Source organism: Dipteris shenzhenensis, chromosome 4, assembly GCF_047967505.1.
Source record: "Dipteris shenzhenensis isolate YYH24624 ecotype China chromosome 4, Dip_SZ_1.0, whole genome shotgun sequence".
Classification (NCBI taxonomy): domain Eukaryota; kingdom Viridiplantae; phylum Streptophyta; class Polypodiopsida; order Gleicheniales; family Dipteridaceae; genus Dipteris; species Dipteris shenzhenensis.
In genome coordinates, this window is record NC_141599.1 from 23,204,751 (window position 1) to 23,219,126 (window position 14,376).

The 14,376-nt window shown below is 41.0% G+C and overlaps 1 protein-coding gene across 1 annotated transcript; it reads left to right on the top strand.

Annotated features, from left to right (window-relative positions):
• Positions 1-10,364: 10,364 nt before the first annotated feature.
• On the top strand, positions 10,365-13,295 carry LOC147902615 (uncharacterized). The gene is made up of 5 exons (XM_087374250.1): positions 10,365-10,574; positions 10,672-10,796; positions 10,898-11,040; positions 11,203-12,046; positions 13,221-13,295. Exon 4 carries the CDS (start codon positions 11,236-11,238, stop codon positions 12,040-12,042), a length of 807 nt encoding a protein of 268 aa, XP_087230376.1. The 5' UTR covers positions 10,365-10,574; positions 10,672-10,796; positions 10,898-11,040; positions 11,203-11,235; the 3' UTR covers positions 12,043-12,046; positions 13,221-13,295.
• Positions 13,296-14,376: the final 1,081 nt, after the last annotated feature.

A 14,376-nucleotide genomic window follows, 5' to 3' on the forward strand; every position in this document is an offset into this window, starting at 1 on the left:
AGCTTTTCAACAAACACTCAAAGTGATCCTCATTCCAATTTCTTCTTCTGCTTGGTCCATACATTACATCCAAAAAGGCAACCCCTATTGCCATTGGCTCTTGGTACACATTATGTATAAATTCCATTCCCTCTATGTTTGAATCGACTGTGTAGAACCTCCAAGGCTGGGTGGAATTCGGTCCATGACTTGCACCTTCACTTTGTCCCATAGTTCACCTCAGATACCCCTTTGCAGCATCAGGCAATGGTGGAGTTTCCTTGCCCTTTGAAGCTTCAATTTTAACCATGAGTCAGAGCAACCACGAATCCGATGATACAATTCAGGAGTAATTTTAAAATGTAATCTGCCCTCATCCCAATTTTTTAACATTAAAGAAGGCCGTTCTGTCGATATAAACATATAAAGTTCTTCTTATAGTGTAGCATCTCTCTTGATCTACATAGCTCGTCCTTCAATATCAAGAGTCATGGCATCAGTCTTTGTTTTAGCTATGATTACTCTACCTTCCTTAATGTCATTTTGAAGTTGACCAATTTGATCATCACTCAATCCACGCAAGCATCTAAACATTGAGACTGTGGGTTGCCTACGGCATTTTCCATCTTGTGAATATTTGCCTGCAATGTAATCCTCAAGGATGGAGATCCAACCATCATAAATGGAATCGCTTGTGATTATCATATGTACATCCTTCGTGGCAAAGCTATTTCCCAATGTTACCTTGCCAGTGTCAATGAAAGCCTGCAAAATATATAAATATATTAGAATGCAATAATTAAGAAAGCCGACTTGTAAAAAATGATTCATAATTAAAATCTGTACTTACATCCCAATTCTCACAATCTGGATGTCCTTTTGCAAGCCCTTGTTGTGCTTTCTTGGGTTTGTTAAAGAGAATCCATTGTCCCCTCACCTGCTTAAGTATATCAATGTATGGAGATTGTCTCAAGATATTTTGAGACTCCAGGTTTGCCATCTTTGATATCTCCACACAAAAGCGTGTAGGACAATTCACTACAATCCTTACCTGGTAGGTGCGGTAGTAGTTCTTTCTTTGGGCCGTGCTGTTATCATGATTAGATATGAATATTTTAGTGGCATATATGGAATGTTGTCCAGATAGTATCCAGTAGTGTCACTTGGTTAAATCCTTTTTATCTACCCTTTCGAGGGGCTGCTTTGTTTCAGGATTGAAAGGCATTAAATCTGCTACAACAGTAGGAGGCCTAGAGTTATAACCGAAGTCTGCAGCAAGCTTCTCCACATGCTCTTTGTTCAACCCTCTATATATATAGCTTGGAGGAGCTTTTTGACATCTTGTAACTGGAATTGAAAATGTTGCATGCAACCCGAATGGGTAGTATTTTTCATATTCCACCAAGCCTGATGGTTTCTTTTGCCCTTTTTTTCCTATGACCTTTCCACTTGGCTCCAATTCACTACCACTGCTTCTTTCCACAACTGCTAGCATACCCTCTGGAGGTGTTCCTTCTTGTGGTACATCAACTATAGTTAGCTTTCCTTTCTTTGCCCCTTCTCCGCTACCACCTAGTGCTTGAACCATAGTCGATTTTCCCTTCTTTGTTCCTTCCCCACTATCTTCCCCACTCTTACGCTTCTTTAATGTTACTGAAACTTTGCGATATGATTCAATGATTGTTGTCACTGTGTCAATTTCATTTCCATCAATTGATTCAACACTTATCCAGCCTCTTGAGTGCATGTTGTCATCTACATTAGACTTCATACGAGATGCTTCATAATTGCTGGGATCCAAGAGAAACTTCTTATTTTGATTTATAATGATCAACAATCCAATATCTCCCTCTTTTCCAACCACATCTTCAGTGATTTGATGTACCGATCCAACACAAGTGTATGCACTTTTATTAGATAACAAAACAAATAAGTGAACTCGTGTTAACTGTGCTCCCTCAATACTATATATGTCAAAGTACCAAGGTATGCTTTTTTCTGCAAATCCACTTACAACTTTCTCAACCTTCTTCACATTTGTGTCTTTCCTGTAAAAAACCCAAGCAATATACAAACTATCATCTTTATAATCTTTAATGTTAGACAAAACACATTATCGATAAACATATCTGAAATAGAATCTAGAATTGACACAAGACATAGTAGTAGATTTGAGAAAGCACTAGATTCTAGGGAGATTTGGCTGCACTAGGGAGATTTGGCCGTGCGGCCAAATCTTATGGGCTTATTTTAAAGCACTGGAAGGGGAGGTTTGGATGTGTGGCCAAATCATATCGGCTTCTTTCAAAGAACCAAAGTTTGGGGAGATTTGGCCTTGTGTCCACATCTTGTGGGCTTCTTTCAAAGCACTAGGGTCTGGAGAGATTTGGATGTGCAACCAAATCTTGCTAGCTTCTTTCAAATCAGTCAAATCTTTCTAGCTTCTTTTAAATCACTTGAGTTTACGGAGATTTGGCCGTGCAGCCAAATCTTGCTAGCTTCTTTCTAATCACGAGGGTCTATGGAGATTTGGCCGTGCGGCCAAATCTTTTCAAAGCACCAGGGTTTGGGGAGATTTGTGTGCGATCAAATCTTGCTAGCTTCTCTCTAGTCACAAGGGTCTAGGGAGATTTGGCCATGCAGCCAATTCTTTTCAAAGCACCAGGTTTAGGTACATTTGGCCGTGCAGCCAATTCTTTTCAAAGCACCAGCTTTAGGGAGATTTAGCCGTGCAGCCAAATCTTTTCAAAGCACCAGGTTTAGGGAGATTTGGCCGTGTGGCCAAATCTTGCTAGCTTCTTTCTAATCACGAGGGTCTATGGAGATTTGGCTATGCAGCCAAATCTTTTCAAAGCACTAGGGTATGGGGAGATTTGTGTGCGGTCAAATCTTGCTAGCTTCTTTGTAATCGTAAGGGTCTATGGAGATTTGGCCATGTGGCCAATTCTTTTCAAAGCACAGGTTTAGGGAGATTTGGCCGTGCAGCCAAAACTTTTCAAAGCGCTAGGTTTAGGGAGATTTGGCTGTGCGGCCAAATCTTGCTAGGTTCTTTCTAATCACGAGGGTCTATAGAGATTTGGCCGTGCAGCCAAATCTTTTCAAAGCACCAGGGTTTGGGGAGATTTGTGTGCAGTCAAATCTTGCTAGCTTCATTCTCATCACAAGGGTCTAGGGAGATTTGGCCATGCGGCCAAATCTTTTCAAAGCAGCAGGATTTGGGGAGATTTGGTTGTGATGCCAAATCTTTCTAGCTTCTTTTAAATCACCTGGGTCTAAGGAGATTTGGCCATGTGGCCAAATCTTGCTAGCTTCTTTCTAATCATGAGGGTCTAGGAAGATTTGGCCATGCAGCCAAATCTTGCTATCTTCTTTCTAATCACGAGTATCGAGGAAGATTTGGTTGTGTGGCCAAATCTTTTCAAAGCAGCAAAGTTTAGGAAGATTTAGTTGTGATGCCAAATCTTTATAGCTTCTTTGAAAACACCAAGGTCTAGGAGATTTGGCCATACGGCCAAATCTTGTATGTTTTGAAAGAAGCTAGAAGATTTGGCCGCATGGCCAAATCTCCCCATTTAAAATTTAAAATTCAAATCTTAAGATTCAAATTTCAAATCTGAAAAATTTAAAATCTTAGATTCAAAATTTAAAATTCAAAATTCAAAATTCAAAATTCAAAATCTTAGATACAGAATTCAAATTTCAAATTTGAAGATCTGAAAGTCAAATCATATACTAAAGACCCTACTTTCAAATCACACTTCGAGATTCCTACTTTTACAAGAGTCTTTCTTTCAAATCGTGGTGTTCCGAAATGGAGAAAATGAAGAATATGCATGAATTAGGTACACTTTCAATTTCTTTCATCTTCTTACTTGGATGATTGAGGAGCCATTGTTGTTTGTGAGCTTGTGCTCTTTGGATTTCAAGCAATCGTAGGAGCTGTAGAGGATTTCATGTAGCAAAGGAATGGAAGGAGAACTAAGGGGATTTTGTGCAGCAGAGGAGTGGAAGGAGAACTGAGGGGATTTCGTCCAGCAGAGGAGTGGAAGGAGAACTGAGGGGATTTCGTGCAAGAGGATAGGGGATTTTATCAAGAGGAGTGGAAGGAGAACTGAGGGGATTTTGTAAAGAGGGGATTTCGTCAAGATGAGATCTCGTTTGGAAAGAGCGGCCTGCTGAGTGCGGAGGAAGAAGAAACAGGCCGAAATAGTGCTCTGGAAGAAGAAGTAGGCAAAAACAGCACAGAGGAAGACGAAACAGTGCGGGGGAGAAGAAACAGGCCGTGCAGCGAAGAAACAGGAGCAGCGTCGTGGAGGAGAGATCCCGAGGCCGAAACTGTGTGGAGGAAGAAGAAAGAGGCTGAAATAGTGCTCCGTTAGAAGAAGCAAGCTGAAAACAGCGCGGCGGAAGATGAAATGGTGCAGGGGAGAAGAGCGGTGCACGAGGAGAAGAGCGACGCACGGCGGAAGATGAAATAGCGCAGGGAAGAAGAGCGGCACACGGGGAGAAGAGCGACGCACGACAGAAGATGAAATAGTGCAGGGGATAGGAGGAATGAGTGGAGGAGAGATCTTGAGCAGTGAGGAGAAAGGCAAGGGCATGCGCAGGTATGCACGCCCCAAAAAGCATACTTTCGGGGGAAGAGCAATCCCCCCAAAAAAGCATGAATTGGGGGGAAGAAGCAATCCCCCCAAAAGCATGCAGAGCCAAAAAAAACAAAAAAAATACCTCTTTCTAATCCAAATGTGTGGAATCTATGGAGAGTTGAATTGGTGATGGAAGTTTAAAACCTACATTGTTAAGTACACATTGTTAGGACAAAATTGGGATGGGGAGCCTCCCGGGACCTCTTATTTTGACATAGTTTTGAACTTTTTTGCTTGCAATTAGCTAAGCAAGGGTGGAGGAGTGTTTTCCAAGAGCTACCCCATCTAAGACGTTGTCCTAAAGCTCTCAAACCACCCTACGTACACATTGGAGATCTAGGAAGGGAGAGAACAAGGTGAGCCTAGCACTTGATCCCCTTGCTTACAATTAGCTAAGCAAGGGTGGAGGAGTGTTTTCCAAGAACTACCCCATCTAAGACATTGTCCTAAAGCTCTCAAACCACCCTAGGTACACATTGGAGATCTAGGAAGGGAGAGACCAAGGTGAGCCTAGCAATTGATCCCCCATGAAGACAAATTCAATTTCTTCTCATAGGTTTACTTTTTATGCTTGGTTTAAAATGTTTGTTTAGCTTTGCCTTTTAAAGTTTTGGTTTTTTAATAGTTTTAGATTTTCTAGTTTTCTTTTAAAGTAATAGTATGATTTTAAAGTGTAATAGCATGAATCATGAAAAGCATGTATGATTTTTTTGAAAGTAGGATCTCTAGATTTGAATTTCAAAATTCCAAACTTGAAACTTGAAATTTGAAGTTTTTATTTTAAATTTTGAATTTTGAATTTTGAACTTTAATTTTAAATTTTAAAATGTGGATTTTCAATTTTTAAATTTAACGTTTGAAGATTTGTCCATGTGGCCAAATCTTCCTAGTGATTTGAAAGAAGCTAGCAACATTTGGCAGCATGGCAAAATCTTCCCAAACCCTAATGCTTTGAAAGATTTGGCCACACGGCCAAATCTCCCAAAACCTCGTGATTTGAAAGAAGCATGCAAGAGGAGGTTGCACGGCCAAAACTCTCCATACCCTAGTGCTTTGAAAGAAGCCTACAAGATTTGGCCACACGACCAAATCTCCCCAAGTTTGAAAGAACGCCACAACCAAATCTTCTCAGTGCTTTGAAAGAAGTCACCAAGATCTCGAAGGATTTGGTCGTGCATCCAAATCTTGCTAGCTTCTTTGAAAGCACCAAGGTCTAAGCAGATTTGGCCGTGTGGCCAAATCTTATTGCTTCTTTCAAAGTATTAGTGTCTTAGGAGATTTGGCCATGTGGCCAAATCTTGTTGGCTCCTTTCAAAGCATCGGGGTCTTGGGAGATTTGACCATGTGGCCAAATCTTGTGGGCTTCTTTCAAAGCACCAAGGTCTCAGTAGATTTGGATGTGTGGATAAATCTTGATGGCTTCTTGAAAGCACTAGCGTCTCGGGAGATTTGGTTGTGTGGACAAATCTTGCTATCTTCCTTTCAAAGCACCATGGTCTGTGAAGATTTGGCCATGTAGCCAAATTTTGCTGCCTAAATTTCAAAGCACCAAGGTTTAGGAAGATTTGGTCTTGCAATGAAATCTTGTAAAGCATTTTCATCCTAAGTCACACCATCAGATATCAATATTGAACTATAACAAATGCTATCTACTATACAGGTGCCACATTCAAAGTGGGGGTTAAAGTCAACTTGCTTGTCAGTGGAAAGATTGTTGCCATTGGGACAATATTCTCTACATCACATGATGACATGTGCCAAGGTGTGCCCTTGGGAGAAAACAATGTATCGGTGGCGATCGATATTTGTATGGATGAAAGTGCACTTCTTCCATTTCCTACAATGGATGCATTCTTAGTCTATGAGGCTTTGGGTAGTGTTGTTCGTTGGAAAGCACGATCAATGAGTTGTGTGGACAATGTCAATGGAGCTATTATACCAATGAATGATATAACATCAGATACCATTGACGTTGAACCTCTATGTGAATATGATGAGTTTTCCATTCAAGAATCATGGAAGGACAAGAAAGTCTTAATATGGGATGAGCAGAAAACCAAGAGCATTACAGAGGGTGTTGTTTTGTATGTCTACCCATTTGAACCTATAAATTTTGAGATGCTTGGTGAAGGTAATCTAGGTGTGGGAATTGAAAAGTATCATAGTGATGTATCAGGCATCGATACCATCCACTTAATAAAATGGCCCATTGCACAAATAACCTTTTTAGATGGAACTTCATTAAGAATCGATGACACCATGAATTCTTCAAGTGGTTCTGGGAAAAAGCACATGGAAGATGAGGACCCAATGGAAAAATCCACAAAAAAGAGGCGTTACTGCATGATAAAGAGAAAAGCTAAAAAATATGGCATGCCATTAGCATCATCTGGACTCACAACTTCACTACTGGCTTGTAAAACTTTGTGAAAGATGCTTCTGGACCTTGTAGGTGTGCCCATTTTTCCCAAAAGTGTACATACTCCTTGATACCAACTATCACATCTAAGTGATCCTTCACATACTTGAACATGGTTACATAAGGCGGCTCTCCACTTGGTAGCATTGGATGACCATCCGGATGTCTCTTTCACAACTCAATGCCACCTTCACTTGGTTGCTAATCTAATGATCATGGATGCACTTTATATTGCATGATAGGAACTTCATTTCGCATAAAGAACCAAAATTGGAGAGGCTTTGAGTGTCCCACTAAAGAATCTTTCCCATCGCATAGGCATCCATCAACATAGCTCTTGAAATCAGGGACTTCCGTTACCAAAAATGGCATTGGAGAAGACTCCTCACATTGTCTAAAAGTATCCATGAGATGTGCAAATGTCAATGTTTGGCTAGTTCTTAACCTCTCTGAAAACCTGCTAAACATTGCATCAATATCCTCATGTGTATGCCCAACCATCAAGAATCCCAATTGAATTGACTTGAAAATCCCTCGAGCAACAAGTAATGATAGGTATGCAAACAAGTACCTATTCTTGTTTTGAAAACCACAATTGTCCAACTGCAACAATAGGTGTTTAGGTAGTTTCTTATAAGGATTTTCTTGATTGGAACTTCCAAGTCCAAGGTATTTGAATGTTCCACCCACTGCTCCAAGATGAAGTTGTTGCTTGCCATTAGAAACATAGTGAGAATCCAATGCTTCTCTTGAGGTTAGTGCATTTAGCAAAGCATTGTCAGACCTTGGCATCCCATCATGTACCAAATCTCCAAGTGCATGGTTATAAAATCTTTCAAGATTTCTCAAACACAAAGCCAATGAACCAATTGTGAAGTTAGGATCCGACGGCCACAAGGATAAAGAAAAGTGACCATAACGTCCTTGACCATGTCCATGTGTTATCATGCTAGTCAAAGCCACTGGGAGCTGAAAGGATTTGTCTGTGTCCTTTGAACGATTGCGTAATCTAGGGATGGATGTCTTCTTTTGGTCCATCTTATCATGGATAATGCACAATATGTCTGAGGATACATTTCAAAAAATCTGCGCCAAGTGTAGTACACATTTCTACAACTTTTTTGTTGTAACATGTATTTTCTTCTATCTTCCATTAACTTATTACGTTCATTTTGGCATTTTGTCGCTGCAAGCTGAGCCTTGATTGCACTACATAAACCACACTTAGAGAATTCACTTGTTTTTGACAAAGTTATATGCTTGAATTCAGAGTTCCATATGCGGTTGAATGTGGAAGTTGACATCTCCTTATAACCCAAACTATGCTTTAATTGCATGTTAACTTCATAGAGAATATCAACCTGCTTTATACTTCTGGTATCACCAACTGTGTTTCCCTTGATCCATCCTGAAGTGTTCTACTTTTGTGTAGCATACACTCAGAATTGTTATCCACAAAATCTTGGATTATGGCTCTACCCAATTTTGTGTGGTCCCAACCTCTCCGCACGATTCCTTTATTACCATGTATGCACCTTCATATACCAATTTCAAATTGCTCCCTCTATCGATAAAATGTTGTTTTTGGAATACCATGCTCTACAACAAACTTGAATACCATTCAATGAAAAGACATATTTGAACTGCCCATTGTCATCTTTTCGACAAGCAACCCCAAGAGTGTCATATACATAATTGGTGCGAGCCTCCAAACTTTGGCCCCAATACTCTATGCGTAATTTGGATATCATTTGACGATCGGAAAATTGACAACAATTTTGTTTATAACAATCAATCATAGATACTTTTATGACTGCATCCCTTGGAAGAACATGATTGATGAGCTTGATAAACCAAACAATAGTGTAGAGGGCATGTGCGAGAGATTTCGGCCAAAGACGCAACATATTGATTGTGTGCAAGTAGTTGATAATGAAAACGATGAGTTTCAAGGAATTGAAGAGTTGAATGATCATTCCTGTGGACCTCAAAGGAAAAAGCCAAAACAATCATTTGATCCAATGGTTAATGTACAAACAGGACACTTTCTTTTGGTCCGACCAGCAGAAAAAATTTACCCAATTTGGCTAGGCATTGCGCAAACTGATGTACAGAAGGATAATAAATCTAAAAATTTCAAGAAAGTTTTCATACAATATTGGGCACCTATATGCAAAAGACACAATGCACAAATTGAGGAGGTGTATGCAGATTGTTGGAACAAGATTTGGATGTGCAATAAAGGTGATCCTCCACGTTGGGAATCTGTTGATGCTATTGTATGGTCATGGGTTCCAAAATGTAACCTCTCAAAGAAGGTTTCCTCGAAGAGCAGCAACCTCCCCATCAAGGTGAAGATACCAACCATTGCACGCAAGCGAGCTTTATCCAATTTGTCTCATAGAACAGATTCCGACTCTGATGCTGACTCCACAATGGAGTGAAGGTACTTGAAAAGCATGACTTTTTTTTCCTTGCACAACAATAATTTATTTGAATATTGACAAATATTTGGAAGGTATGACATTGATCTTTTTTCTTTATCTTTTTTTTTGCAGACCATTGCTTTGTGGTTGCAAGTTCTGCACACTCGACAAAATATTAAGGACTAGTGTTGCATTCTTACTTTTTCTCCAACGAAACTAAAATGGTGTTTTTGAACACCACCTTTTTTCGAGAAGAGACAAAAAATGCTTCGTTAAACTCAAACATATGATGTTTTTTTCTGGGCTAATGCAGAACAGGCACACTCCAAATTGTGAGTTTCATATACACGGCAAAATCCAGGGAGAAAGTCAATGGAGTGTACTCAATGCATTGTAATTGTAACCCCTCAAAAAATACCATGCATTGGTCGAAACCTCAACATTTGACATTTTATTTATGTTGATGCAAACCATGCACATTTGCAAGATTTGGATGGACTTCCAAATCTATGGGAAAAATCAATGAAAAACATTGAATGTTACATAATTACAACCCCTCAAAAGTTTCCAAATTATCAAGATTTTCCCAAATTCTCTAATATGGTGTTGACACATGTTGCATGACCACACCAAATACACCAATCAAACATCAATACGTGTCCGATGTCACCTCCCCAGGCCGTTGGCGGCCGAAAATCGACTGTGGTCACCGATTTCCGATCGAAAACCGGGGCAAGAGGCTCACTAGTCACCGGTGTCCGGGGTTGGGTAACTCCGGGTTCTAGGAGCCTATTCCCCTTCATCTTCATGCATTTCACATTCATCTTAATCTTCATCATCATCTTCTTCACCTTCACCGGCTTCATCTTCACCTTCTCAATTCGCTAGCTTTTCATCTTCACCTTCTCAATTGATCGCTAAGCTTGCAGCTAATTCATTTCTCTCAACATTCGTCATCTTAACAAATTCTTCCCCAAGCTATATGCATCCTCATCTTGCTGCCGAAGCTGCTCAACATCAAGAATCCGCGGGCCGCGTTCGCTGATCGAAGGACTCGGGTGGAATCACGACGCATACCAGCAGACAGAGCGTAGGAGAACGGCGGTAAGTGCTGAAATGTAGGTCGATAATTAGCTGCACTTGAATCAGGCATAGATTGTTGTGCGTCACGAATTACGGGCCTTCAACCGTTCAAATGCAGGTCGATAAGCTAATTGCACCTTCATTCTCTCAACGTTCCTCCTTCTCGTGATCCTGAATGCTCACATCTCAACAAATTCTCCAGCTATATTGCATCCTGATCTAATTGCTGCCGAAGATCAACAGGTCCACCGAGCATTTTGCTCTGCAGATTTTATTTCCGGCCATTATTGCTTCATAACAGATTTCGAGTCAGTTTGTACTTCAAACGCTGATTAATCTTGCAGCATAGACAGATGTGAAGAATTTTCTTCCAGATTGTGACGTGCTTTCAGCATATTAAGAATCCGAGCCGGGCCGTGTTCGCTGATCGAAGGACTCGGGAGGATTAACGACGCAAACCAGGACACAGAGCGTAGGAGAAACGGCGGTAAGTGCTGAAACGCACGTCGAAAAGCTGCACTTGTATGAGGCGTATATTGTTACTGGTTCCTAAACGCGCTGAAATGCAGGTCGATAAGCTGCATTCGTATGAGGCATTTATTGTTATGCGTTATGGTTCCTAAACGGGCCTTCATCCGCTGAAATGCAGGTCGAGAAGCTGCGCTACAAATTGTTATGCATCATGGATCCTAAACGGGCCTTCACTGCAGGGCTGAGGGAAATCGGGGCAAGCTCTAAAAGAACGGGTGAGATTGAATTGGTGCACAGTTGCATGAACGTCGACGCGAAAGAAGTGGCGAGAAGCATGGAGCGGCCCGAATGTAGAAGCGCAACGCAATCACCACGCGAAGATATAACAGAAGCAGCCCTGGCGTGCGTGGAGGAGCCTCTCCATGTCCAAGACCCTAGAGAACCATCTGCAGGTGCTGGGAGAGCCATGGACTTGCGCCAGACCCAGCGATCCGAGAGAGAGATTAGAGCTGAACACGAGGATTTAACGTTTTTCGTGCGAATGGATCTCAAATTGAAGATCCTCAACGTTCTCTCCGACCAATATGTCTACAATTCCACAAGGATGTATGCTTTTGACACTCTTCAATCCATGGAGACAGCCACACTTGAAGACTTTGCCGTGGCGATGCAATTGCAGCACGAACCTGCCGACACTCACATTGACATTGATCCTGTTGTTCTCAAGAGGAACGCTGTAGTCCGAGCTCTGATTGGGAGAGGTCAGTTACTGGATCCTCACGGCGAAGGGCACAGCGCCATTGCGCGGGTCAAACTCATCATTCGGCGAGCAATGCTGGCGTTTGGAGTAGAAGTTCAAGATGGTGATATGGAATTGAGCGAAGGGGTGCAACCGGCTGCAAAAGAGCTTTCGGTCTTCGTTGTGGATTGCTGCAAAGCGCAAGGGCTCAAGATAGAGGCGATTAGAGCGGTGGTGGAGATGATGCTGGGGCAGCTCGATGAGGAATTTTGTAGCTGATGAGGTAATTCACTTCTCTATCTACGATTGCGCACGACGTTGCAGTCGAGGTTGATGATCCGTTGCTCGAAGATGTTAATTGTCGAGCCGGAGGATCAATTGCAGACCAAATTTTCCCGTAAGTTTAGTTGCACAGCAATCTAGGATATGTGCTGAGGAGGATTTTCGATCTACCGTTTGTTTCACAAACAATGCTGAGGATCTTCGACCGTTTGTTTGTCAAACTAATTTGATCTAGTTCTCGGAACAGTGCTGAGGATGACCTTGCGGTACTCTGCAGCAATTAGCTACTTTAGAATGTGCATTTTTCAGACGAACCTTAGACAAATTGCTGCAGCACTGATCTGGACGTGTCATCCTTGCTTTAACTGTTCTTTTAATAAGGCTATAACGGATCGACGCTGTCTTTGCTTTCAAGCTTTTCGACCTTTCCTGTTTCCTTACCGGCCAGAGTCCGCTGGGATACATGCAGCGAATAATTTTTCTGCAGAGTTTTGAAATGCTTTTTGATCGGCAAACGTTCGCTGATCGACTTGAACACAGGCTGCTTTGATTTTACCCGGCCAGAAGGCTTTGATCGCACCTAAGCTCTGGTATTCAGTGTCGTGTACAGCAAATAAAGAAGGTTTTGATCGCACCTAAGCTTTGGTATTTTGGTCATGTACAGCAATAAAACTTAGACTGAGAATCTCCGTGAGTCCAGCGATTTGTTCAGCTTTGCGTGCAAATATCTTTCGGAAAACCACCTTCATCTGGCCGAACAGCTTTTTGCGATTGTCATGTCGTCCAGCTGGTTCATGATGACCGGATTTCTGTCGACCGTTTCCCACAACAAGCTTAAGTTGTTGGCCTTATTCATTTTCACAGTTTTGTTCTGCTATTTCCTGCCAAGCGTGCTGGATTTCCCCTTTGTAGACTGTAGATGCCGTGATCAGCTGTAGCTATCTGCTATCCCAACGCACTGCTTCTTACCTGCTGTTTGCAATTCCAGCCTGACCTTTTCCGAGGCTCCTGTTTTTCGACGAACTCTAAGCGATTGAAAACTAATTTGTCCGGTTTCCGCGTTCCTCTGATTTTCAACTAGATTGATCACTAATTTGATGTGCAGGTTGTGTGGCTTCCGCGTTCCTCTGATTTCCGACTATCTCTAATCGATTGAAAACTAATTGGATGTGCAGGTAAATTGTCTGGTTTCCGCGCTCCTCTGATTTCGGAGCTGGACACTGCGCAGCTTGTAACAGTTCTGTATTTCGATTCTTGCCGAAAATGTATGCTGGAGGTGCTGCTCTAGATTCAGGAAATTTACCAAAGTATCAAAAACTCAGGAGGATAAACAGATCTTCTCATAACAATGTCCTACTCTAGATTCAGTCAATTCATCACAATATCAGAAACTCGGGGATAAACAGAAGTTTTCTTCATTAACTATGTCCTGCCAGCCAATTCACCACAAATCACTCGGGGATAAAAAGATTTCTTCATCAACAATGTGCTATCCCACATGAAATTTAAGTTGGAAGGGAAGAATGCAATCAGGGAGGATGTGATCTTAAGAAAACATTTAATCATTGGCTAATAGCCCAATTAACAATTAGAATTACACATCACAAAATCAATTGACATGTGAACATTGTCTCCTCACTTACTCTCAATGCAGTCTAATAATGCTTAACTAGAATTATCTAAGACTAAATTTTGCTTGGACACCATCTTTATTTACCAATACTAGGTTTGATTTTTTACATTAGAATTATCTAAGACTAGATTTTTCTTGGATACCATCTTTATTCACAACTCGGTTTGGTTTAACTAGGTTTGGATACCATCTTTATTCACAACTAGGTTTGGTTTAACCAGAATTATCTCAAAATAAATTTTTCTTCGACACTATCTTTATTTACAATTACGTTCGCTTTTTTTCTTTTTTTTAAAGGTTTGCAATAATAGGTCCGCCCCACATCATCTCAAGGAGGGTTGTGATTTTCAGTATAAATTTTTTTGGTAAGAGAGCAAGTACAACCACTAGACACCCATTTTAGATAAAGATTAGAAATACTATAATGTAGTTAGTATAGCTAAGAACAAAAACATATCCTATTGTGTGCTTTTGCATTATGACAAAGAGCAACACCCTAACGCAACCATTCAAAATCTCATCCTTGAGAAGCAATAGCATACAAAAATGTAGATGTCCATACATGAAACATGTACATTATCATGTACAACCCATTTTAGATAAAGATTAGAAATAACGAAATGTAGTTAGCATAGCTAAGAACAAAAATATATCCTATTGTGTGCTTTTGCATTATGACAAACAGGAATGCCCTAACA